The 24796-nt window shown below is 66.1% G+C and overlaps 2 protein-coding genes across 7 annotated transcripts; one reads left to right on the top strand and one right to left on the bottom strand.

The window, feature by feature from the left end:
* The first annotated feature begins 1524 nt into the window (after window positions 1-1524).
* GOLGA7B (golgin A7 family member B) lies at window positions 1525-9706 on the top strand. Of its 2 annotated transcripts, none has more exons than XM_052799832.1 (5): window positions 1525-1611; window positions 7194-7319; window positions 7713-7865; window positions 8013-8114; window positions 8236-9706. In XM_052799832.1, exons 1-5 carry the CDS (start codon window positions 1555-1557, stop codon window positions 8338-8340), a joined length of 543 nt encoding a protein of 180 aa, XP_052655792.1. In that variant the 5' UTR covers window positions 1525-1554; the 3' UTR covers window positions 8341-9706. The 2 variants fall into 2 exon arrangements, with proteins under 2 accessions (XP_052655792.1, XP_052655793.1); XM_052799833.1 differs by lacking the exon at window positions 1525-1611 and adding an exon at window positions 5927-6082.
* A 214-nt stretch (window positions 9707-9920) lies between these two features.
* On the bottom strand, window positions 9921-24142 carry CRTAC1 (cartilage acidic protein 1). 5 transcript variants are annotated; one of them, XM_052799827.1, is made up of 16 exons: window positions 24042-24142; window positions 19847-20043; window positions 18324-18520; window positions 17238-17368; window positions 16432-16588; window positions 15701-15835; window positions 15254-15399; window positions 14924-15060; window positions 14172-14254; window positions 13570-13670; window positions 13317-13485; window positions 12699-12844; window positions 12522-12564; window positions 11882-12025; window positions 10552-10677; window positions 9921-10141 (listed from the first exon to the last, which is right to left on the bottom strand). In XM_052799827.1, the coding sequence occupies exons 1-16, from the start codon at window positions 24084-24086 to the stop codon at window positions 10014-10016; spliced, it is 2085 nt and encodes a 694-aa protein (XP_052655787.1). In that variant the 5' UTR covers window positions 24087-24142; the 3' UTR covers window positions 9921-10013. The 5 variants fall into 5 exon arrangements, with proteins under 5 accessions (XP_052655787.1, XP_052655788.1, XP_052655790.1 ...); XM_052799828.1 differs by having other exon boundaries at window positions 19847-20054; window positions 24042-24133; XM_052799830.1 differs by lacking the exon at window positions 12522-12564.
* Between the last annotated feature and the right edge of the window lie 654 nt (window positions 24143-24796).

The following is a 24796-nucleotide window of genomic DNA, read 5'->3' as shown; positions in this document are numbered from 1 at the left end:
GGCACAGCCAGAGCTGGAGCCCAAGCAGGGTGAGGGTCCTGCTGGGGCCACATTCCCCCATCCCCTTGGAGATGGGCTGGGCCAGGGGGGTGCAAGGCTCAAGGCCCTATTAGAAACCCATTTGTCTGCAGGGGTTATCTGGGGCACCCCCTCCCCTTCCCATGATTGATGCCCCTACCTGGCCAACGGGCTCTGGGCCGCCTCTGGCCCCTGCCCGCTGGATAAGGTGGCTCTGTTAATGGGCGACAGAGCAAACAGCCTGGTGCAGGCAGCGATAGCAACTGCCCTTTGCCCTGCGCTGGGGGCAGGGACTGCTCCCCCCCCCCCCCAGCCCTCGTGGGATCCATCTGCTTTGGGGCCATGCTGGGAACCTCACCCGCACAACCTGCACTTGCCTGCAGCCTGCCTGCCCTGCCCATGCCCTCCATGCTGGGCACAGCGCCTGTCACCACATCACCCAGTGATGCTTGCTGCCAGCCCAAGGGTGGACTGAGCTCATCCTGCCCCCGCCAAGCCCCGGAGGTGGCACCATTAATGTGTAACTGCCAGGGAGCATGATAAGATAGAGTGGCCCTTTATCAGGGCTGCCTGGTAGCAGGAGGGAGGGTGCTGGAGGCATCGGGCTCTCACAGCAGGGGTGAGACTGCCTGGAGATAAATGCTGATAGAAAATAGCTAATCCGTGATGGATGGGCCAGGGCAGGGCATAATTGCCGTGGGAGCTGGGCTGGGAAGGGGCTGGAGAGGCCTGGGAGCAGGAGCGGGGAGGTGGAGGCAGAGGGAGCCTGCAAGTGCGGGATGGAGCTCCCGGTGTGCGGGATGCCGAGCACACCTTGCCCCATGGGTGTGTGATGTCCCAGAGTGGTCCCCGTGGCACTCCCAGTACTGGTGCTGTCCTGCTCTTGGCCACGGACTGGTTCCTGGCTCTCAGCCCGCCCTGTCCCCCAGCCCAGTCCAGCCCCCCAGCACCCACAGTTTCTCCCAGGAAGGTTCTGGGGTTGCTGAGCACCCTGTGCCAGCTGGCACCCCACCAGATCAAGGTGAGGGGCTGGTGGGGCTGGGAAGGGGGAGTGAGGGGCTCCCTGCCAGCTGGCCTGGTCCCCCCCGTCTGTCACGATGCCTTCATTAGAGCCACTGAGTCACCTCCTGGCAACATGGCCACGTTGCGGAGAGCAGGGCTGGCCCCAGGAGAGGGGTGTCCGTCCCCTGCTCCCGCCCTGCCAGGTGTCCTGACAGCCTTGTCCCGGAGCTGAGATTGTGCCTTTGCTCTGGTGGGGGGGGTCCCTGCTGCATGCCCATTGCTTCCTTAACCCTTTCCCACCTGTCCCAAGGAAGGTAGATCTGAGCTGTACCCCGGGGAAGGGGATGGCCCCAGGGTGGCTGGAGCTGGCACCCTTCCCTGTGTCCTGTATGTGCAGGCTGCTCCAGTGCCCACATCCCCGTCCTGCACCCACGCAGCCGGCTGGGTGACTGACACTTGCGCCTGTCACTCCAGGGAGCTGGCTGTGCCACCGCCTGTGTCAGTTTTCACGGCAGCGAGACTGGAAGCGGGGCCATGGGGGCTGCCTCCTCCATGGTGGGGACCTCAGGGACAGCCAGCCAGGGTGGCATGGTAAGAGGACATCCCCTGGGGGTGCCCCCTCGCCACTGTGGGCCCTCCCCAGGGACCTGTGCTTGGTTGTAGCACAGAGCGGATCTGAGCCAGGGGAGCAGGAGGCTCTTGGGACATGAGATGCTGAGCAGGGTCCTGGCTGCCTCTTTCCGTCCTTTCCCGTCGTGTCTCTGCTCTCTCTCCCACCGCAGCTTTGTTGCTGCCGACCTTATTTCTGTGGGCAGAGACACATCCCCTGGGCCTGGGTAGGCTGGGTGGGCTCCGGGTAGGCTCCCTCCCATCCTCCTGTCCTCTCCATCCTCTCATCCTCCCTGTCCCAGCCCCATCCCAGGCTCCTGGGACTCCAGGCTCCCAGGCTGCATCAGTGCCTGGCATGGGCTGCACCCACCACAGAGCAGGGACCCTGTCGGGAGGCGACAGCACGCCAGGGCTGGCCGTGCAGGGACCTGCATCCCGGGGTGTCTGGCAGCTCCCAAGACAGAGCACCCTGGCATGGGGGGGGAATGCGGAGCTGGCAGCACAGCTCTGCAGGGGTGGCCTTGCTGGGGGCTGGCTGAGGGATGTTGGGGCATGTCTGGGGGCACCGTGGGGCCGAGCTGGCCCAGGGGCGTGGGACCGGTGGGGTGGGCATCGGGCAGGGGCAGCAGTGGCTGTGCACTTGCCCTGCGCCCACACACACTCCCGTTCGTCCAGCAACTCCAGGAATGCGCTGGCAGCTCTCCCGGCCCAGCTGTGGGGCCGAGGCCACCCTGGCGCCCTCCCAGCCCCCCCGGCAGCTCCTGGCCCTGCCCAGCTCCCGCCAGCCCGCACACAGACCCCCCGTTCACTGCTGGCCTCCCCGGCCCCCCTCTGTGGGGGCACATCCTGTGTGGGGACGCCTCTGGGGAAGAGCCCCTTTGCCTCGCAGCGTGGCACCATGCATGGGGACATGGGGACCCTCTCTGCAGTGTTGCTTGCCCCCCTGCCCCGCCGGGGAGGTGGGAAAAGCCACCCACGTCTGCTCCCAGCACAGGCCCATCCCTGGCGCAGGGGCAATCCTTGCACAGCCCCAGCTCCAGGCCGGCACCTTTGCCAAAGCTGACCCTTGGCACCTTGCTCCAAAACTATGTCCCCCTCTGCTTGCCTGTTTGCAGGAGGATGCTGTGTCCCTCCCCATGCACTCGTGCTGGGGGGCTGCCTCCACCCTCTGCAGGGGCTCCCTGGCACCACCCATTGGGATGGACACAGCTGGACATAGCGGTGCTGCAGGCGCTGCAGAGGGGCGCCCAGCCTCAGGGTGCCCAGACTGTAGGGCTGGTGGACCCCAGTTTGGGGCAGTGTCCATGTCCCGCATGAAAGGGCAGGCTGGGACACTTGGAGCTGTTTTCCAGCATCTCCCAGTGTGGGGGATCTACCCTCCCCGTCCCCCCATACTGGTGCACACACCTGGTGTCTCTCAGGAAAGGTTATCAGCTAATCACCGTGCCCCCCTGTCTCTGCATGCCTCCCAAATGTCACCATTGTCCTCGCTGGGGTGGTGAGCTCATGCTCCCCCCCCATTAATGAAAGCCCCCCCCAGCACCCTGTGAAGCAGCTGCCAGGGCCTGGCCCTGCCGTGGCCCCTTTGAAGCGGCGCCAGAGCCGCTGACAGCCCTGACAGTCTGGGGAGGGGGCTCGGCACGCAGCGGGTGCAGGATGGGGCCCCAGGCGTTGATCCCAGGCTGGTCACAGGGCTCCAGCTGTCCTCCACGGTCCCCAGCCACCATGCTGGGACTGCAAGGAAGGACGGGGTGCTGGGACAGGGTGCAGCACCGTGCACTGGGGGATGCACTGGGGACACTCCCTGGTCCTGGCCTGGGCGGCAAGCACAGGGGCTAGAGCAGGGGCGCAGCTGTGCCGTGGCTGCCATGGTGGGATGGGCACGGGCACGCTGGCTGTGCAGGGCTGGCTGTAGGGGCCCCAAGCGTGCCCCACGCCTGTCCCTTGGGGGCAAGGGGAGGTCTGTGGGGTCTGTCTGTGGGACAGGTCAGAGCCCCCTTGCTCCAGGCACAGGGGAGGACCCAGGCAGGGGAGTAAAGGCAGCTCTGGCAGCAGTTGTGCATGCAGTGCCCGCCCCTGCTGCCAGGCAGCCTAAAAATAGCCCCTCAGGGCTCAGCAGATGGAGGAGAATAAGGGCCAGAGCCCTGTTGCTGCAGGCACCCTGCCAGCCCCCCACACAGAGCTGGGGGCTGCAGGGGGCAGCAGGGCCACGCAGCACTTTGGGGCTGCCCCGAGCCCCCGCTCCTACTGCCTGGGATCCTGTCAGCTATGCCAGCCTCCCTCCACCTCTGCCCTGTCCTGCTGGCAGGCATGGCATGGCATGGCATGGCATGGCATGGCATGGCATGGCATGGCATGGCAAGGCAGCAGCTTGTCTCCTCTACATGGAAACCAGCAGGGCCTGTCCCTGCTCTGGTTAAAACTTGAAAGCCCATGATGGTGCATCCTGCATGGGGGGGCTGGCAAGCCCTGGTGGGGTCTGGAGATGCTGGGGGCTGCGGGCACCTTGGGCAGGGCCAGGGGCTGTGTGGTGATGGGGAGCACTGTGGGGCACGTCCAGGCTGTCTGTGTCCTGCCTGCCATTGGGCAAGGCTTGCTCCTGGGTAGTATGGCTAGCAGAAGACAGCCCCCCCATGATGGGGTGAAGATGTCCCACCAAAAGACACTCCTTGACACGTGTCCTGGTCCTGCAGACAGCAGGTCCATGGCTTGGGAGGCAGCTGGAGCCCAGAACCGAGGGTCCAGCCCCTGGGCTGGGTTGGTGCAGCCAGAGAAGAGACATCCCTGGGGCAGCACCGCAGAACCTGGGGCAGGGGGAACAGCTGGCCCCCCCCCCGCCGGCTGCTCTCGGCCCCTCGCCATGGTGTGGGAGAGCAAACTTCATCTCCTGGCAGGCTCAGCATTGCCATGGCAACTGGCAGGGTGCTGCCAGGCGGGCAGGCAAGCCCTGACGTGGTGGCGACATGCAGCACGGGAAGGAACCGGGATGCAGGGCCTGGGTTTGGGGGCATCTGGGGACACGCTTCGGTGTGTAAGCACGTGCACGTGTGCCTGCGTGCGTGCATGGGGGGTGCAGCCAGATGTGGGCATGCAAGTGCATGCACAAATGCCTGCGACTGTGTGCATGCACGTGTGTGTGTGTGTGTGTACATAGGAGAGTTCACCTCCCCTCCGCCCCGAGGGGGGTCCTCTGGCTCTGTGGCACTGTCTGGGCAGGGTGTACCCCACTGCTCCTGGGTGTGGGCCGGCAGGGCTGCTCTGAACCATGGGAGCAGCAGGTTCCTCCTGAAAGCTGTGGGATCCATAGCTTTGTACTTGTGGGGGAGATGAGCCCTTCAACTCGGGTCCCTGTCTGCATATGTTCTTTGGTCCCTTGGTCACAAACCCTGCCACACTCCAGAGTACAGGGGCTGCCTGCCAGCCACCCCAGGGCTCTGCCTCTATTTGCTCTGCCCAAAGCCTGGGCTGGTGCTCAGGGCAGGGACCAGGAGTCAGACGAAGCTGCCCCTGTTTCATCAGGGCCCTTGTGCTGCAGGCAGCCGGCCATGCTGCGTTAGCAGCCTGAGCAGACGTGCTGGCAGGGCCCCACGCTGCCTTCAGCATCGCCCAGGTGTTGAGGGAAGGGCTGGCTGCTCTCCTGCCTGACCAGGGCCCTGTGCCCAGCTACCGCATCCCTCCCGCCTCACCACGGCCCCAGCTGGGAGCACCCCCTCCTTCGCCTCTCGGGACAGCCTCTGTTCCCCCCGTTTGGCATTTCTCCGGCTCAAATTGAGCTGTCAGTGGGCAGAGATAACAGGGAATTCGTTAGCTCCCTTCTTTGATGTCTGCCCGTGCTGCGATCGCAGCACCCGCTCCAGAGCACAGTGCCAGCTGCAAATCCTTCCCAAACAAACAGCTTCAGTCAAGGCCCCTTGGCACGGCAGGCTGCCAGCCCCACGGTCGGCCCCCCACACCCCCACCGGGCCAGCCCCACGGCCGCCCAGACCCCCGGTTACCTCCAGCGGCACCCCTTCAGCAGGCAGCTCCCCCCAGGGACCTACAGCCGCACGCCCTCGGCAGCCGGGTCCCGGTACCCGCAGTGCCGGCCGGACCCCCGGGACCTACGGCAGCAGCCCCCCCCCCCCCCCGCAGCCCCCCGCTGGGGCCGGCCCCGGGCCACTCGGCCCCCCGGTACCGCCGTCCCCAGCAATGGGGTCGCGTCCTCCAGGGGCACCGCGCCGGTAGCGGCGGGCGCCCATCCCCGCCGCCTCGGGGCGGGCCGTGGCGGGCCGGGCGGCTGCGCACACCGGGGCGGCCGGGCCCGCCTCCGCCGCTCGGCACAGCAGCACCGCGGACAGCGCCGGTCCCCCCGCGCGGCTCGGCACGGCCCCGGTGACAGCGCCGGTTCCCCACCCCGCCCCGCCCCGGCACAGCCCGGCCCGGCCCGGGCGCACGCCGCGCCATGGCCACGGAGGTGGGTGCGCGGCGGCACGGCGGAGCCCCCCTGGTCTGCCCTCCCCTGCCCGCCGCCATCGGCTGGCTGGGCGCGGAGGGAAGGGGTCCGCATGGGGATGCGCTGGTGTGGGAGGGCAGCGTGGGGCTGGGGTCCGCGCGGGGTGCACTGGGGGGTGGGGGGTAGTGTGGGGCTGGGAGGGATGCATGGTGTGTGCACAGAAAGGCCAGTGTGTATGTGGGGTGCCTGGAAGGGGGGGGGGCGGGGAGGGTGCAGGGTGCCCTTGTTGGAGGGAGCAGTGTGGGTCAGGGGTGGGGTGCCCCGGGAGGAGGGGAGGCTGTGGGGTCCCTCTCCCAGGTGCCGTGGGTGGGATCCAGGACAGGGGCAGAGGGTCTGTGGGGCACACAGCAGGCAGTGGCCCCATGTTACCCAAGGGGAAGCGCGGGGAGGGGTCTGACACCTGCCCTTGGCACAACCCGGCCCCTCCATCCTCCACTCCAGCCCCCCAAAGCTGCCCCGCGGCCCAGAGCCTGGGGGTCTGGCGTGAGCCCGCATACCCTGTGGGGTGCCAGGGCTGGCAGGGCTGGGCTGAGTGCCTGCTGCCGGGGCTGCCGATTCCTTTTGTGCAGCTGCCCCGCTGCAGCCTGCCTGCCCGCTGCACTGCTGCTGCAGACCCACTGCCCGGCCCCCTGCTCCTGCTCAGCTCCCTTCCCTCTTCCCACCTGGGAGCTGCTGGGGTGGCTGTGTGCTGGGGTGCTGCTGGGGACAGGGGACTGTTCCCTCCCCGGGCCATGGCCCACGAGGGGACACACACCCACACGTGCAGCAGCTGGTGCAGGCGAGGCCAGGCACCAGCCCAGAGCAGGGACCGCATGCACTCACCCACGCCCTGAGCGGGGGGCTGCCGCAGCATCCTCCCCTTGCCGCCATCCTCCCCTTGCCCCAGGCCTCGCACCTCCAGCACAGCTCACGGCATGACACAGCCCGCGCTGGGGGCTCCCTGCCCCAGGTGTGCGAGCCTGCAGCCCCTGACACTGGGGGAATGGCACTGCTCCCCGGGCACCCAGCCCCCCAGCAGGGATGCCCGGCCCCCCACGGCTGCAGCCCCCCAGCTCACCCCGCTGCCCCCCAGGTGCACAGCCTGCAGGAGCTGCGGCGCAGTGCATCCCTGGCCACCAAGGTCTTCGTGCAGCGGGATTACAGCGACGGGACCACGTGCCAGTTCCAGACAAAATTCCCCCCCGAGCTGGAGAGCCGGGTAGGGACCCTCGCAGGCGGACAGGGTGGGGGGTGCCCTATGTTGGTGCCCTGTGGGGGCTCAGGGGGGAGAGGGGTCTGAAGGCATGGGGTCCCCATGAGGTGTTGTATGGCCCTGGGCCAGCCGATGCTGCTGGATGCATGCAGTCACAGCTGCCTTGCCCGGTCTGCAAGGGCTTGGGTGCTCCTGGGGACCAGGAAGCTCTAGCAAAGGGATGCAGGCTCAGCAGGTCTTGGCATGGGCGGGAGGTGGGCAGGGGCCAGGGAGCTGAGGCATCAGCTGGGCGAGGAGGAGAGGGTTAAGTGCTCCTCAAGTCCCACTGGGGATGGGGACAGGGCAGTGCAGGGGGTCAGCCTCTGGCCAGACTCCTCTTCACCCTGGTTCCTGCTCTAGATCGAGCGGCAGCTCTTCGAGGAAACCGTGAAAACCCTTAACGGCTTCTATGCCGAGGCGGAGAAGATTGGGGGCAGCTCGTACCTGGAGGGGTGCCTGGCCTGTGCCACCGCCTATTTCATCTTCCTCTGCATGGAGACACACTATGAGAAGGTGCTGAGGACCAGGGGAGGGCTGAGGGATGGACATGGCTGCAGGCCTGGCGGTGGGCACAGGGATGACACAGGGAGGAGGTGGGGCTGGAGGCCAGAGCAGGCAGCAGTGCTGGCAGGCCCTGACTATCCCTCTGTGTGCCAGCAGGTCCTGAAGAAGATCTCCAAGTACATCCAGGAGCAGAACGAGAAGATCTATGCGCCGCGGGGGCTGCTGCTCACTGACCCCCTGGAGCGTGGCATGAGGGTTGTATCCTCTGGGCAGCAGGGTGCTGGGGGGATGACAAGGGTGAGGGGTGGGGTGGACACCAGGAGTGGGTGCTGGGCAATTGGGCCAGCCCATCTCACTGATGATCCTTAGCAGGGCCCAGATTGAGATCTCCATCTACGAGGACCGGTGCAGCAGCGGCAGCTCCAGCAGCGGCAGCTCCAGCAGCAGCAGCGGTGGCGGGGGCGGCGGGGCAGGGGGCCGGTGACTGGCAGGGAGTCCCTGCAGGGACTCGTACTGCCGGGACAGTGGCCTCTCCGAGCTCCGCAGGCTGCACTACCAGAGCACCCGCTTCTGAGCCCAGGGTGGGCGGGAGGGGGAGGCCAGAGGCTGCCCAGTGGGGCTGCCCACCCCCCTCTGCTCTGTGCCCCCCGCAGTGGCTCTGCCCCTGCTCAGACCCACTGTGGGCAGGGGCTGGTGCTGGGGCATCCCGTGTGCTTCCCACTGAGCCAAATTGGTGCCAAGGGGCTCCCGCAGCCCTCCGGGTGCTCGGCGCTGCTGCCCCTCCCCCAAGCGAAGGAGCTTGCCCTGCCACGGGCAGCCCCAGCTGGCAGCGCCCTTTGTGCCATGCATTGGGGAGCAGCAGGACCAGCAAAGGCCCAGGCAGCGCTAAAGGGGGACACATACTTATCCCCATGCCCACGGGCACTGCCAGCTCTTGCTGCACCCCCTCCCTAGGGTATCCTGCTCTTGGTGCTGCGGGGTGGGCTCAGCTGCTGCGTGCCCGCTGCCCAGGGTGCCGGGCAGCGCCCTGGTGCCGCTTCAGCTGCATGATGGTGCCATGCATTCACCCCAGCCCTGCCCCACACGCTGCCCGTTCCTGCTCCCCAGCATCCTCGCCAGCAGCATCCTTCAGCACTGCCCACAACACTGGGCACTTGCTTCTGCTCCCTGCCTGACCCAGTGCCATCCCCAGCTGGACCCAGAAGGCTCCCCAGCCCCAAGCCCCATGCCCAGGGCAGGGAGATACAGTGCTGGGCAGGCTCCTGCCCTTGTGCCACGTGCCCCGGGCTCATGCACGGCCCAGCATTAGTGGAGGCCAAGCTGTGGCATGGGTGAGCCAGGCTCCCTGCCCAGTCCCAGCAGAGCCTGCCCGCACCTGGCTGCTGGCAGCCCCCTGCCTGCTTTGCCCCATGACCTGCCCAACGCAGGGAGGGTGCCCTGTGGAGCAGCTCCACCAGGACCCTTCCTCTCCCGCTGCTGAGCTCTCCCCTGCCCACGCATCCTGCATGTGTCTGCCACGAGCACCCCAATTTTCAGCCTGGCCTGTGGTGGGGACCCTGAGAGGCACCAGGGCCTGGCTGCAAGGTGTGTGGGTTCATCGGCCAGGGTCAGATGGGGGGAATAGGACGGTCCCTGTGACATCCAGCACCTCAAGGAGAAGGGTCCCTGCCTGGGTGCAGGGTTGAATCGAGCTGGCATTGCTCTCCCAGGGTCCTGGAGGGAGAACCCTGCCCCGTGGGACTCCCTTTGGCTTGGTCATGGCATGTGTGCAGGGTGGCCCTGGCCCTGCCATTCCCACTGGGGCCCCCCTGCATGGAGGCCTTCCTCAATAAACCCCACGCTTCATCCCCTGTTGCCTGCCCCGTGTCCTCCTGCGTCAAATGGGTGATGCTGGGGGGGGCACAGAGCCAGACTGGGCATCCCCCAGCACACCAGGGTGCGCGGAGCCCCACAAGGAGGGTGAGCATGGGGGAAATAAGGGGGAGGGATGGGGCAGTCGATGGGGGGACAGGGACAGACCCATGTAGCAGTCATGTGGCCCCAGTGACAGGGACCCACGGGGAAACCAGTGCAGGAAAGGGTTTATTCAGCTGGCACCGGGCGCAACCGACACGGGGCTGGGGACGAGCAGGGGGCACCCAGCTGTGCCAGGGCGGGCTAGTTGCGCCGGCAGCGCCCACCCGCGCCCAGGGAGAAGCCGTGGCGGCAGTGGCAGTGGAAGGAGCCGTGGCTGTTGTGGCAGATATGGTCGCAGGGGCCAGGCTGTGCCTGGCACTCATCTATGTCTGGAAAAGAAGGGGAGAGGGTCAGAGCTGTGCCAAGGGTATGGGGCTCATCTGGCATGGGCAGGGCAGGGGATGGAGGGGGCATGGTGGGGGGGGGGCCAGCTCTGGGGCTGGCTGAAGCTGGGACACGAGGGCATCTCCAATGCTTGCAGTCACGCAGCTGTGGTCCTGCCACCACTTGTCCCCAAGGCTGCTGGGTGGCAGATGCCTCCTCACTCCATCAACTCCTGCACAGCCACAGTCTGTCCATCCTGTCCCCCGTGTTTTGGGTTGGCCGGGACCAGGGCTGTGAGCGTAACGGGGCACCCCAGGAAACAGCATCCCTGCTCCCAAGGCAGCACGGCTGCACCGGGCAGCGGCAGGTGGGTGGGCACCATGGGCTGCCGGCCCCGCTGCCTGCAGGTACTCACCCAGGCACTGGCTGGCAGCGGGATCAAGGGGGCGGAAGCCCGGGCGGCAGTGGCAGGCGTGTGCCCCGGGGGTGTTGGTGCAGAGCTGGCTGCAGTTGTGCAAGCCCTGAGCACACTCGTCGATGTCTGGTGGTGGGGAAGAGAGCGGCACGGTGTTACGGCAGGCGGGGGGAAGGCAGCACAGCCCTGTTGTCGCGGTGTGGGCAGGGCTGCCTGCTGCACCCCAGCCCCTCCAGTGCTGCACATCTGGCTGTGCTTCCAGGGCTGGACAGGGGCAGAGCTGCCCAGGGCCACCATGCACCCTCCAGCTAGCTCCTGGCCCGGGGGCAGGGAGAGCTGGGGGATGCTGGGGGTGCCCCCCCCCCCCAAGCCCCCTCCCTGTGCAGCCCCAGGGCAGGGTAGGCAGCAGCATAGGCACAGCCCTGACCCCCACAGCTCAGCAGGCCGGGCTAATAGACAGGATATAGTTTATTGGGGGGGTTCTCCAGGAGAGGGGGTGGAAGACTGAGCAGGGTCCGACTCCAAACAGTGGGGTCAATACGTTAAAAAACAGACCAGGAGGGTCCTTCCCCCACAGGGCTGGGGGGACCCGCCTCTGCCGGGGAGGGGGGTCCCCGTCACCAAGGAGGGGGCAGGCAAAGCACACACGTCGCAGGCCAAACCAGCAGGCACATGGTACGGTATCAAGGCGACGGAGCAAGTGACCGCCCAGGAGGCGCCGGCACGGCAGGAGCAGCACTGGGGCAGGAGGTGCCGGTGAACGGGTGCTGCCCTGGGACTGCTTTCCCAGACATGGCTCCATGCCCGTCCCACCACAGGCCACCCCAGCAGGGCACAGCCGGCGCTTCCAGGGTGGTTCAACATGGAGAGAAAGAGAGAGAGAAAAAGAGACAGGCAGAGGCCGGCCGGTCCTTCCGCCAAGGCTGCTCTGGCGTGTTACGGGCAGGGGTTAAAGTGCATAGAGGCAAAGGCAGAGTCCGAGGACTAGAGGGAGAAGGGCACTGTGGGGGGGCCTGGACCAGCTCCCGGCGGAGGGGTATCCCCCAAAAAAGGCCACTTGAGCTGCACAGAGAAGGAGAGAAGGAGCAAGAGAGAAAAAGAGAGAGAAAGAGAGAAGGGGGGTCAGTGGCAGCTCAGCGGGAGGTGCAGGACGAACAGATACAGAGCCAGAGGGTGGAGGTGGCTGGGCAGCCACCTGGCAGGTTGCAGGATGTGGCCAGGCCTTTGGCAAGGGTGCAGCCGCATCCCAGGGCGGTGCTTTGGGGCTGCTGCCCACTGGCTTGGCCAGGCTGCGGTGGCATGGGGTCAGGGCGTCCCAGCCATCACTCACCCACACAAGCCGTGCCGTCCTCATTGGGCTCAAAGCCCCGGCTGCAGCGCTTATTGCTGCGGCAGCGGTACCCGCCATAGGTGTTGATGCAGACGGGCTTGTCCCGAGGGCAGATGAAGGGGAACTCGATGCACTCATCTGTGTCTGCAAGCAGAGGGGCCTTGGTGTGAGATGGCTGGGCTGGGAGCTTGGGGCAGCCGGCCATGGCCTCTCCGGTTCTCCCTGCACATGCTGCACGACTCCCCCAGAGCTAGCCACGCACAAGCCATGCCTCTGCCCAGGAGGCTCACGGCATGGCCCCAGCCACCCTGCCACATCCCTGCTGCCCCTCCATTGCTTGTGACTCTAGCACAATGCCCGCCACATGCCACCCATGCCTCCTGCCCCTGGCAGAGCGTTCTCCTCCCTCTCCGTGACACCACAGCCCCCCTCTAGATCCATGCTGCTGCTCCTATTCCCAGGCCACGTGCTGGGCAGGCAGCTGTACCCCTTATTGAGCCATGCGGCCGCCCTGCCTGCATGCCCAGCTGCCTCCCCGGTGGCCACCTCCCTGTAGCAGGGTGCTGCCCTCGTGCCCCCCGCGGGGCCGTGCTGCAGCATCCCGGGTGCAGGCATGCCTCTGCCCCCAGCAGCCACTCACCTACACAGCGTCCGTTCTCGTGCTGGGAGAATCCCTGCCCGCACTGCATTTGGGGAGAAGTGGAGACAGCTGGGATGGGGAGGAATCAGCCCTGGGCAGCTACCGAGCCAGCAGAGCCCAGCCCCTCATTCCTGCCCCCCAAAAGGCTCCTGCCCTGCACCCACACCTGGCCCTCACCTCCAGCAGGGCAGGCAGGAGCGGCTCCTCCAGGTCCAGGGGGTAAGGGACCTCCAGGACAGAGTTGGTCTCACTGCTGGCCACAGCTCGTGCCACAACACGGCCATCCGGCCAGGTAACCTCCAGGCTGCTGGCTTCGTCATGCCCTGCAGGCGGGCAGCCCGTCAGAGGGGGGGTCTCCGGGATGGGCAGGGGCTGAAAGGAGGCCAGGGGGGTGGTAGGGATTGAGGGGCAAAGCCTCCCCTTCCTCCCCGAGCTGCGCCCCAGGTGCCCATGTTGACAGCCCGTGCACAGGGATGTAGCCTGAGGGGTGCACATGGGGACGATGGGATGGGGCAGGGAACATCCCTGCAGGCTTGGCTGCCAGCTGTGCTGAGCCAGGGGAGGGTTAATGGGCAGAGAAAGCCCTGGTGACTGGGCAAAGCAGCAGGCAGGGGGTTGGGAAGGGGGCAGCTGCCCCTTGCAGCAGGGCTGCGGTGGCTGGGCACCCTGCCTGCAGCCTCCCCTGGAGCCCACCATGCCCAGGGTAATGGGTATGGGTAACTACCATGCTGCGGGGCACCGGGACAGCAGAGGTGGCTCCTGCCCAGGGGTGTGCCCCTTGTCCCCCCAGCTCACCCAGTCCAAAATGCGCCACAGGCTCCATCTCACAGAGGTATCCCGATCCGCCGTCGATGATGCGCAGGTGGGCCCCGCTGCGCCGGGTGAACAGCACCACTTTGGCCCCCCGCGCAAAGGCCCCGAAGCGGGTGCGGGGGATGACGCGCAGCCAGTTGTTGCTGGTGCCCTGCAAGGGAGGAGGGAGCAGGGAGACTGGGCGAGGAGAGGTGGAAGGGATGGGGACAACACAAGGACCCCCTGCTTGACTCACCTGGGTGCCCTTGAAGATGGAGATCGGCTGTGCCATGGACTCGCCATGGGACAGGATGAGGTCCAGCATCCCATCACCATCAAAATCCGTCACTGCACCCCCTGCAAGGACAGGATCATGTCATGCTCTACAGCTCCCAGCACTACACCCTGCTGCCAGTGTGGGCTCCCACAGGCAGCAGCAGCACTCTTGGCAGTACAGGGGCAATAGGGAAGACGGGGTGACCCCAGTGCAGGAATAAGGGTCCTTGTATGGGTGGCACCCTGCAATCAGGTGGGTCAGCTCTCTGGGGGCTGTGGGACACAGGAGGCTTCCTGGCCCCTTCCCAAATGCAGAGGTTGGCTTTGAACAGTGGGCACCCAGGAAGGAGCCCCCCAGGAGTGAAGCCCTGCAGAACAACTGGAGATGGCACTGTTAGCTGGGCATGGGTGGAGGGAGAAAGCTTGGGGCCACTCCTGGTTGATGAGGGGCTTCAGGATGCTGGTGGGGAGCAGGCAGGTGACTCAGCCAGGCATGCAGCATCCCCAGGCATAGAGGGTGCCAGGCAGTTCTGTGGCACACCCCCTGCGTGGGCCCCCACTGCCAGGGCCAGGGGGACCCACCCGTGCCCCGTCCCTCGGGCTCCAGTGCATCCCCCGGATTCAGCTCTTCCACGATGGGGTCAGAGTGTTCCCTGCGGATGAGCCTGCCGAGCACAGACAAGGTGTTAGTACCAGCCCCCGCAGTCCCCAGCACCTTCCTGGGAAGTGCCTGTCCTCTCCCGCAGCAGCACGGTAGAGGTGGCAGCCCTGATGGCTATGCAGGGTGAATGGGGCACAGGACTGGCCCCTGCCTGTTAGGGCCTCACGTCCCCACTCCATGCAGGGTTGACAGGGATGTCATGAGAGCCTGGCTCTTGTGGGTCTGAACCGCGGAGCAGCAATGCTATCTCCAAACACTGCTGCGTCCCTCTGGGACCACAGACCACCCCCGGGGACTCCCTGCTATGCCACTGCCCTCCATCCGCCCATGGGTGCCAACACCAGGTGGACAACCAGCTCCCACCGCCCCACACACCAGGCGAGGAGGTGCCACATAGCACTAATGAGGAATTGACCCCCACAATTAACAGGAGCCACGAACAAGCTTGAATGCAGCTGCTAATTAGCGGTGCCAGGGACCCCTGGGGCTGCTGCAGGCACGATTGCAGTGGCTGGTAATGACGCCGGGAAGGGCTCAGTCACGCCGCCTTTTATTAGCTGAGCCCAAGCAGTGGCATTGCTGGAGAGGAGCCCCTTGAGCCTGGCCGTGCCGCGTGGGCTGCTTGACCCCCCCAGAGCCGGGTGAAGGCTGCCCCGGCCCCCCGGGCTCCTACCGGAAGAGGCGGTTAGCAGAGGAGCCGCGGTAGGCGATGTTGTTGAAGAAAACCTCCAGCTCCTGGTCGTTGTCGAAGTCGGCTGCGATGACAGTGCGGACGGGGGACGGCATGGAGAACTTGGGGGTGGCAATGTCCTGTGGGGCGGATGGGCACGGGGTGACAATGGGCATGGTGAGCGGGACACCAGGTCTTACTTTGGTGCTTTGGGTTCCCTCCTTGCTGGGAATTGGGGCTCAAAGCCAAATCAGGGTGAAGCCGGCCCCCCCACGCCCCCCAGCCAAAGAGGCTCAGTAGCAAAGCCAGCAGTTGGGGGGTCCCAGCCCTCACCCGGAATCGGACACGCCCAGGGGCCCCACTTTGCAGGTAGAGGCGGTGTGGCCCATTCCAGTTGCCATAGACAATGTCCACCCGGCCATCGCGGTTGAAGTCAGCCAGCGCCACGCCACGTCCATGCTGGTAGGGGTCATCCAGTCCTGGGGAGCCACAAGGGGACGGGGGGAGACGGGACCCCCTCCCTGCCTCTGTCTCCCTGGGATGCCTCCCAGGATGTGCCTCGTGGTCCCCAGACAGGTCGTCCCCATACAGGGCTGCATCCCTGCACTGATGGATGCCCTGGTGCACCTCAGCCACCCCCGGTGGTCAGAGGGGCTCTGGGTCCCCGGGGCTGTCTCTCTACCCTGCATGCAACCAGCCCACGCAGGTGGGGGCAGGCAGAGCCAGCCCTGCCCTGAGGTCCCCGACGCCTGGGTGCTCCCCCTGACTCCCCCTACTCACCCACAGCAGCCGCCACGTCCCGGTACGTCCCGTCCCCCCAGTTGTGGAAGAGGAAATTGGGGCTGTTCTCGTTACCGCAGAATATGTCAGAGGCGCTGTCGCTCAGGATGGGGCCCACGGCCACCCCACGACCCCCTGGGGACAGCAGCCCAGGAGTGAGGGGACAGCTGGCACCCTGACCTAGTGGAGTTCTTGCCCCCCCATGCCCCCTCGGTACTGCCCACCCAGTGCTCCCAGGACAACCTCCTCGACCACCTCCTGCCTTCAATCCCTCTCATCAGGAGCTAATTGGGCCTGGCAGCCGCTTGTGTCACTCCCAACCCTAATCACTGCCATCGCCATGGTGACAACACTCCTAATTAGTGACAATTTACTACTGGGGAGACAGGGCACGACAGCAGTACCCATGGTGGTGGGGCAGGATGGGACGCAGGCTGGCACGCTCCCCACTGCCCTGTTCGTGTACCCACATCCCCATGCCATGCTGCCCGCCCTGCAGATGCTGTGGAGGGATCAGCCCAGGTGATGGTGGGCACGGGGGTCCTGCCAGGTGGGCATCCCGTGGCCCTGGTCCCTTCCACGGGCCGTGGGGCTGCCACTAGATGGGGCAGTCAGGCAGCCTAACGCATGGCACAGGCCACCGACTGCACTGCCCTGCCTGCGATGGGGTCCCACATTCGCCGTGCCCAGCGGTGCCCCGTCCCCTCCACGGGGCCACAGCAGCTGGGTACCTGTGTACTTGCTGACACCAGCCTGGGCAGCCACGTCCACCAGCACCACGATGCCGCGGGCAGGGTCACTGGCAGCCACATCCATCTCGATCAGGGCGTGGGGGCCCACGTTGCCGCTGGCGTAGTTGGCGATGTAGATGGAGTACCTGCCGGAGCCCTGTGGCCAGCAGCACCTCCTCAGCACCCACCCACCCAAAACCCATCTCCACGGGGACCTCAGGATCCCTGCCGTGGGGCTGGATGCTCTCATGGCTCCGTGGGACCAGGCACCGCTACCACAGGCTGAGCAAGAGCTCTGCAAAGCCCATGGTGAAAAGCACCCCGGGAGTGGGGACATGCCCCATTGTCTCAGGAGCTCTGTGGTCCCCAGGCTCATGGTGCCGGCATGGGGCACCCTGGCCCCGCAGCATCCCCAGTGTGCCAGGTCCCCCCCATCCCCACCACTCCCCTTGTCCCGTGCAGCAGCTGGACCCTGATTTAGTGATAATCATTTGGAAACAAACCGCTGGAGGAGGAGGAAGAAGAAAGAGCAGGTGACAGGAACATAAATCACCTCGACAGGCACGTTTATCAGCTGGCGGCAACCCTGTGGACAGGCGCCTGCAGTCCCCACGGCTGGGGGGGCTGCCAGCCCTGACAGTCCCAGGCTGCTTGGGGACACCCCCGACCCCAGTGTGGGGTGGGATGGGACTGGTGCCCATGCAAGGGGAGAGGTCCCCCGGAGCCCTGCAGGGGAGGGCTGGAGGGGCACAGGGGGTGGGAAGGGAGTGGAGATGCCCCCTGCCCGCCGTGCCCTGCCTGCTCACCGTCCGGTCCACACAGGCGACGGAGCGCCCGGCGAAGCGGCTGGCTACGTCCCGGTTCACCTCGTCGCTCAGGAGGTCCTCCCAGCGCCCGTTGCGGAGCTTGAAGAGCTTGTCTGTGTAGGTGGCCATGCCTGGGGGGGGCACGGGTCAGGGAGCTGCAGCATCCCGCCTCCTCCCGAGGAGGGTGCCCTGTGGCAAGGGGAGGCTGTGGAAGAGGTACCCTTTTCCCAGAGCATCCCAAACCTCTGCTCTGTCCCCCACAGCCCCCAGCAGTGCCATGGGGCCAGGCTGCTGCTGCAAGAGCCCCCATGACCCTTAAGGGCCGCCAGGAGACACGCAGAAGAATCAACTCATTAAGGTAAAATGTGTCCCAATGGGGCACAGCCCTGTAGATCATCCCCAGGAAGGTTAAAAAAAAAAAAAAAAAAAAATCGATTCCGTGCCAGGCACAGGCAGTGAGCTGCACTGCCCGTGACAGCACTGATGGCAGCGCCTGATTTAGGGACAGGTGTGCCGGCAGCCACCGGCAGCCCGGGTAATTAGGAGCGTCAGGAAGACGGATCCACTTCCTGGAGGTCAGGGCTATGGGACAGGGACATGGGGCAGAGCTGGGCTGGAGCACTGACCCAGGGAGCTCTGGGGATGCCCGGTGCCAGGTTGGGGCATGCAGGTCTCCTCCCCACGACAGACGTCCCAAGAGCTGGGACAGCACCGGCAGGGCAGGATTAGACCTGGCTTGGTCCAGTGGGCACAGGGAAGCCACAGCACGGAGGGGCACAGCTGCTGCAGGGCACAGCTGGGATCTGCAGCACAGGGTCCCTGTGGCAGGGCAGCCCTGGGGGTGGGGGGGAAACCTGCTGTCCCGCTCGGGGTGCTGCTGGAAGGGCAGTGGGCAGCTGGAAGTGCTGAATCGGCGGATGGCTGGACTCAGCATCCCGCCCGTGCTGCCATCAATCAATGGAGCCACTCAACTGAGAAATTAACTCCAGCCCGCACACATCCCTCACGCACCAAAGGTCGCAGGCGGCCGTGCTGGGAGCTCCCCCCCTGCCCGGGGCTTGGGGCACAGCTGCCAGCGGGGCTCACCAGAGAAGGCGTTGTTGGTGTTGAGGAAGTAGATCTCCTCACGGCCGTCCCCATCAATGTCGCAAGCTGTCACGCCGATGGCGTTGCCCTGCCGGTCCCGCAGCGCATAGTATGGGGAGTCCCGCTCATCCTCCGCCACGTTCACCAGCCGTCCCCGTGCCTTATCATACTTGAGCACCAGGTTGGGGCCGTTGTACCTGTGGGTGCGAGCAGGGGTGATGGCTCACCGAGGCCTGGGGACAGGATGAAAGGCCCCAGCCATTCCCTTGGGGGGACACCGGGTGTGACACCAGGTTTTCCCCATGATGGGCACAGCAGAGACCTGCATGGTCCACATGGAGGCCAAGGACCCCGGGCTGCCCTCAGCACCCAAATGTGGGGCCGGCTCCTGGCTGCCAATGGGGAGGGCTCAGCCTGGACCTGTTCCAGCACGTCAGGTACCTCATGTCTACCTGGCCTGGGTATCCCAGGGCAATGCCAAAGCAGGGGCTGTGTGGCCAGCAGGCAGGATGGGGCGCAGGTCCCTGCTTGCAGCCCTTTCCCAGGGCAGGGAAATGGGCACACAAGGCAAATCCTCCCAGCATGCTGCGCCCCACAGCCTCCCCGCCCGCTCCTGCCCGGGGCACCAGTAAACAAGTTACACAACGGGCACCACGGCCGCTTACAAAACCACGGCTGGCTGCTTGGCTCAGCCCAGCTGGAAGCAGTGTCCTGGACCACTCAGGGGGTCCCCAGTGCTGCCTGTGGTTTGTTGCCCCAGGGTGATGTTCAGAGCAGTGGCAGGGCTGGACTCTGCCTACCACCGCAGTGCCCTGGCTCCTGCAGCCACCGTGTCCCCCGCCTCAGATGGGCTCTTTTGGGGGTGAGGGGTCCCCTCCAAGTGAGCACACCTGTGTGTGCAAGGCTCCCTCAGGGGTGAACACGGTGGTGTGTGCACAGACATGCTGCACCAGCAGCTCACAGCCATGCCAGCACACACACAGAGCCCGTGCCATGGTCCCCGCTGTCCCCGGCCAGGGCCAGACCTGCTGGCAGCAGCTGCTCCGTGTCCAGCCCCACTCAGGCACTGGCAGCGCAGCGCACGGCTCCCTGCCTCCTGCCAGCCCTTCCAAGCCATCACTCCAATAAAGGGCTATAAAAAACCTCCAGCCAATTAACCGAATCTCCGGAGAGCGCTGAGTCCTGTCAGCGGAGCTGAGATGGCTTGGGGACACGCTGGCTCTGCACGGCGGGGTGGACCCCAGCCGCTGGGCAGCTGCCACTGCCCTGTAGAGGGGGGACCTGGCCCCAGGGCCAGGATGGGGGCACCCACGTGGTCCCACGCAGGCACCCAGCTGGCATCAACACCCTATGTGGGTGTACACGCATACACATACGAGTGGGTGCATGCAGACCCCCATCCCACCACCCTTGTGCACAACCCCCCAGCCAGCCACATGCCCATGAAGGAAGGAGCAAGGAGCTTCTGGCCCTGCAGGGCCACCAGTTGCCGCTGTCACTGAGGCACTGGGTGCACCACTCACCCTGCCACCACGATCTCAAAGTCACCATCGGCATCCAGGTCAGTGACGGCCACACCATAGTTGAGCTGCGTGGGGTTGCTGTCGTAGTCAGGTGGGAGGAGGCGGTGGGTGACGGCTGCGAACATGGGCTCGCTGCGCTGGGAGCCCTCGCTGAGCCAGGCCAGGGACAGCAGGCACAGTGCCAGCATCCTGGGCACCTGGGAGAGACCTGCAGCCCATCAGCTCCAGGAGGAGACCCTGCTCCACGGTGCTCGAGCATCCCCACCACCCTTGCACAGGAGACACTCTCTTTCCACTCCTTGTCACCCACCCCAGCCTGTGCCACCCCACCAGCCCCTTGATCCTTGGGGACTGCCACAGCTCTGGCATCCCCATGCACGGACCCTCCCGGGTGCAGCTCACCCTCAGGGCTTCCTTGGGACAAGACCGTACTCCAGTGAGCTGAGAGGTGGGACTGAGCAGGAGTGGGACCTTGGGAGCCCATCCCATGGGAGGGACTGGGGAGGCAGCAGGAGGGCTGTGGGTGCTGACAAAGCTGGGCTCAGCCCCAGCTCGCCCTGCCCCAAGGGGCTGCTGGCACCCAAGATCCTGGCAAGTCACGATGCCAATCGCTGCTCCCTTGGCAGGGCCAGAGGAAGCAGGCAGTTGGCAGGCTGAGGAGCTTTTCCCCTGTCCAGCTGGTCTTCCAGAGCTTGGGAAGGCCACAGAGAGAACATGGGGATACTCTGCCAGGTGACTCCTGTGTGCCTTAGTTTCCCCACCCTGCTGGCACTGTTCCTTCCAGGGTCTCTGCAGGGCGAGCTCCTCCCAGGCTGGCCAGGGAAGGTTTCTGCACAGGGATGTGGCCGCAGGAAGGAGATGCTGGGAGGAACGGGAGACTGGGAGGAGAGGCTCAATTAACCCAGACTGCGGAGGACAGTGTCTGCCAGCACTGCTGGCAAGGCTGCAGAGATTTTGGAGCTGGCTCTGACCTGGCTGTAGCACAGGTGATGAGCAAGGTGGCACTCAGGATGGCCAGCCCTCACCCCAGGTCAGGCAATCCCCTCCGGAGGGGAAGAGCCCAGCAGCAATCTGTGCATCCCTGGGCTGTGGGCATGAACCCATGTGCCAGCACCCCAGCTGGGAGCAAAAACAGCCTGTCCTGCTTCCGCAGACTAGAGGGATGGCTGGGACACCTGGCCACCAAGGTGGGGGACACCACTCCATGTGACTGTGCCATCCTCCTGGGCAGGGCTACCCCCAAGCACTGGCAGGGGGACAGGGGTGAATGGCCCCGCTGCCAGCTGGTCCCCATGCCAGCGAGCAAAGGAAGCTGTGGCAGCTGCATGGTGCCACACGTGCCCGGCTTGGAGAGGGGAAGATGCTGGAGGCTTAGATCCTGGCAGACCCACTGGGCTGCAGGGAACAGGCTGCTGCCACCTACCCTGGGAATGGTCCCAAGGGTCTTTGGGGGGCCAGGATTCCCCCGCCACAACCAAGTAGCTTCCAGGCCCACCTGGCTGGGTGGGAAGGGGCTGTCCTCCAGCCACAGAGGAAGGAAGCCTTGAGCCCCACCACCCAGCACACCCAGAGCCCTGCATCCCACTGCACTGGTCCTGCTCCCCTTCCCCCTCCAATCCCATCTGCTCCCCAGGCCCAGCTGCAAGGGTGGATGTGTGTGTGTGTACCCAGCTCTGTGCAGTTCCCTTTCCCTCCCTGGCCTGACCCACATCCTCCCACAGACCCAGGCGCAGCCAGCCCCCCTCTGGCACCATGCTCTCCACCACCCAGCCAGATTTGGAGCACTGTCCCCATCACCCTGCCGTCCTGTCTGGAGTGGCTTTCCAGGGGCAGGAGCCTGGGTCTTTCCCTGATGCAGGTGCCCCATACAAGGCACATGTGATGGGAACGGGGTTTCATTGGGTTGCGCAGGGATGGGACAGTCCCTGGGTGTCACTCTGCAGTCCCAGGCAGTGAGGGAGGGGGAGCCTTTGCCGAAGCCCCACGCTGGGCTCACTGAAATAAGCGTGGGGGAGAGCCATCCACATGTGGACATATGGGCGCAGTGCTGCCACGTGAGCCCACTGCTGATGCAGAGCGGTGCCCCCTCACCCCCAGCCACAGCTGGGTGATGGGTGGCTGTCCCCAGGCCACCGGCAGGTCTCTCCCTGCTCTGCCTCCCCTCCAGCTCCCCACAGCTTGGCCCATTCCCCAGGTACTCCCCTGCCCCAACCAGCTGCAGCCGAAATCCCTCCAGGCTGGATGGAGCCTTTCCAGGAGGAAACAATGCTCCTGATTGGAGACAAAAGGCTTTTCCCAGCAGATCCGGTGCTTGGTGCCATGGGGAAGGGATGCACGGCCCAGAGCCAGGCCATTTGGGAAGGCGGAGGGAGGAGGCTCAGGCCCTTCGTGGCAGATGGGAAAGGCCTCATGGTTCCCAGCACGCTGCTGGTAGCACCGAGGCCCAGGCATGAAGTTCCACCTGAGGTTTGAGGCTATGGGGTCCTGCCTGTACCCAGGGCAGAGCTCAGCCTGTCTTGTCCCAGCAGAGCCACATCCCGGCTTGTGTTGTGGCATGTGGTGGCAAGGTCACCCCAGGAGCTGCGGTCATCCCATGGTGCCTGCTCAGCATGGCTAAGCCTGGTGACACGAAGCCAAGCTGCCAGGCAGGGGTAGAGGCAGCAGGAGGATGGGAGCAAGGCAGGGAGTGCCATGGGCTCCCACACAGGGTGCAGCCAGGCAGTGCAGGGACAGGGTACTGGCTCCATGGCAGGGATGCAGCACATAGGGCTCGTCTGTCCCGACGCATGACTGTGGCTGGCAATGCTCTGCGGGGACAGTGGGATAGGACTGGGAAGGGAGCTGTGGGGCAGGCAGGGGGTTGTGCCCCAGACTCCTCACCACAGGTGGGGAGATGCTGTCCCCAGGGCTCCTCACATACTCACATGCACATTCCCAGCCCTCAGCCCACATCATGGGGAGGGTGGGAGCTGGCTCTCTGTGCAGCCATCCCGTCCCGCATGCCACCGTGACATTGCTGCCCACCACATCATGCACCCCAGTGATGTCATGCTCCAACACTGCAGCAACATCCCATCCCGGGCCGCAGCCACCTCCAGCACCGCTACGACATTGTGCAGCAGGGGCCTCATCACACCCCAAAGGCACCCCAGAGCAGCGACAACATGGTGACATCACAGCACCCCATGATAACGTGATGCATGTGCCCCAGTAACACCATGTTCCCATTCCTGCCATTCCCAGGCTGCCACAGCTGTACCCACCAGGGCAGAGGACAGGCAGGAGATGTCCCGCAGACCCAGCAGCCCCTCTTCCACAGGAGCTGAGCTGCCCAGGGATGCCAGCAGTGTCCCCTCCACAGCACCTCTGCCCCAAGCAGCCCAGCCCCTGCAGTGCCTCTGCTCCGGCCAAAGCCCATGAGCCCCGGTCCTGCTGCCCCGGCTGCTCACTGCTGCCGTGGGCTCAGCACTGCTCCCTCCCACACCTCTCTCACAGACCCTGGCCTGTGCACCCATCCCATCACAGATGCTTCTGACAGGCCCAAAGCCCCCAGCTGCCAGCTGGCCTGTCCCTGTCCCCTCCCATGCAGGACTCCTCAGCGCCGGACCCGGCACGCTGGGGCTCAGCCAGCAGCAGCTAATGCAGTGTGGAGATGAGCAGTCACCTTAGCCTCCGAGCTCAGCCCAAAGGGACACCAGGTCCTTGGGGGGGCTCAGACCCACCAGCACACAGCCAGCCCTTTCCCACGCAGGCAGATGCACTGCTGGACCCCTCTCCGCACAGCCCCCAGCCCCTCCACGGGCTCAGCTGCAACCAAGCACAAGTGCCCCTAGAAAGAGGAGCCGTCCCTCGCTTCTCACCACCCTGACGCCCCTGCCAGTGCTCCCCCAGTCCCAGCCCACACCCCCATCACCGCGCCATCCTCCTGAGCCCGATCCCACCCCAGCCCAGCATCCTTCCATCCCCGTCCCCATCCCCTCCTTCATCCCCCTTCCTCCCACCTTGCCCAGCCCGCATCCCCTCCACGCTGCGGTGCCAGGCTGCGTGCCCGCCGTCCCGCTCCACCCGCCACCAACTTCTCTCCGGGCCGGTGACCGTGCCGGAGTTGAAAGCCGCCTCCTCCTCCTCCCCCCCGCGCCGGGAGTCCCCGGGAAACTTCACGGAGCAAACCAACCAACCCACCCCCCCTACTCACGGGCCAAGGGGGGTGCCCGGCGCCCCCGCGGCGGCGGGAGCGCATCCCGCAGCGCTCGCCTCGCTGCGCCGCACCACCCGGCTCCGGCTTCGCCTCCGCCGCTCCCCGGCTTCCGACGGGGCCGGCCCGGCCGAGCGGCGCCTTATGTAGGGCCGGGCGGCGGCGGCAGCGCCAATGAGCGGGGTGAGGGGCGCCGCTGCCAATGGGGAGCGCGGAGGTGGGGCTGCGCCGCGCTGATTTACTGCCCCCATCGCAGCGGCAGCGCCGGCCGGCGTGCTGCGGGGGGGACCCGCCGGGGGGCATCGCCCCGGGCACCGGGCCCGCCGGGGCTGGAGGTCGCGGGGAGGGGGACGGGGCGCTTCCCGGGTAGCCGAAGCCGCGGCTGGACGGGGGAGGTGGCTGGCGGCAGCGGGGGGCTCCCGGCTCGCAGGAGGGGAGCTGCGCTTCGGCGGTCGGCCCGTGGGTGCTGCGGGGTGGGTGGTGGTCGGGGTACGCCTGGGCACGGCTTCCCGCCTCCTGTAAGGGCAGCTGGGGCGAGCAGAGCCGGGGATCTGCCCCGGCCTGGGTGCGGTGGGGGTTTGCCCCACAGAGCGGTGCAACCGCGGGCACGGGAGGGGGAAAGGGAGCGGCGCTGGGCAGCCCCCGTAGTGCAACGCCTGGCCGCACCCCGAGGGCTCAGCATCCTCCCTGTGCCATCACCCCGCGGGTCACTCACCTCCCTCTGCAGGGACCCCGGGAGTGGCTGTGCCCCGGCG

The sequence above is a fragment of the Harpia harpyja genome, chromosome 10 (assembly GCF_026419915.1).
Source record: "Harpia harpyja isolate bHarHar1 chromosome 10, bHarHar1 primary haplotype, whole genome shotgun sequence".
NCBI classification, from domain to species: domain Eukaryota; kingdom Metazoa; phylum Chordata; class Aves; order Accipitriformes; family Accipitridae; genus Harpia; species Harpia harpyja.
Note: the sequence above shows the minus strand (reverse complement) of the source record. Positions and strands in the feature narration are given on the sequence as shown.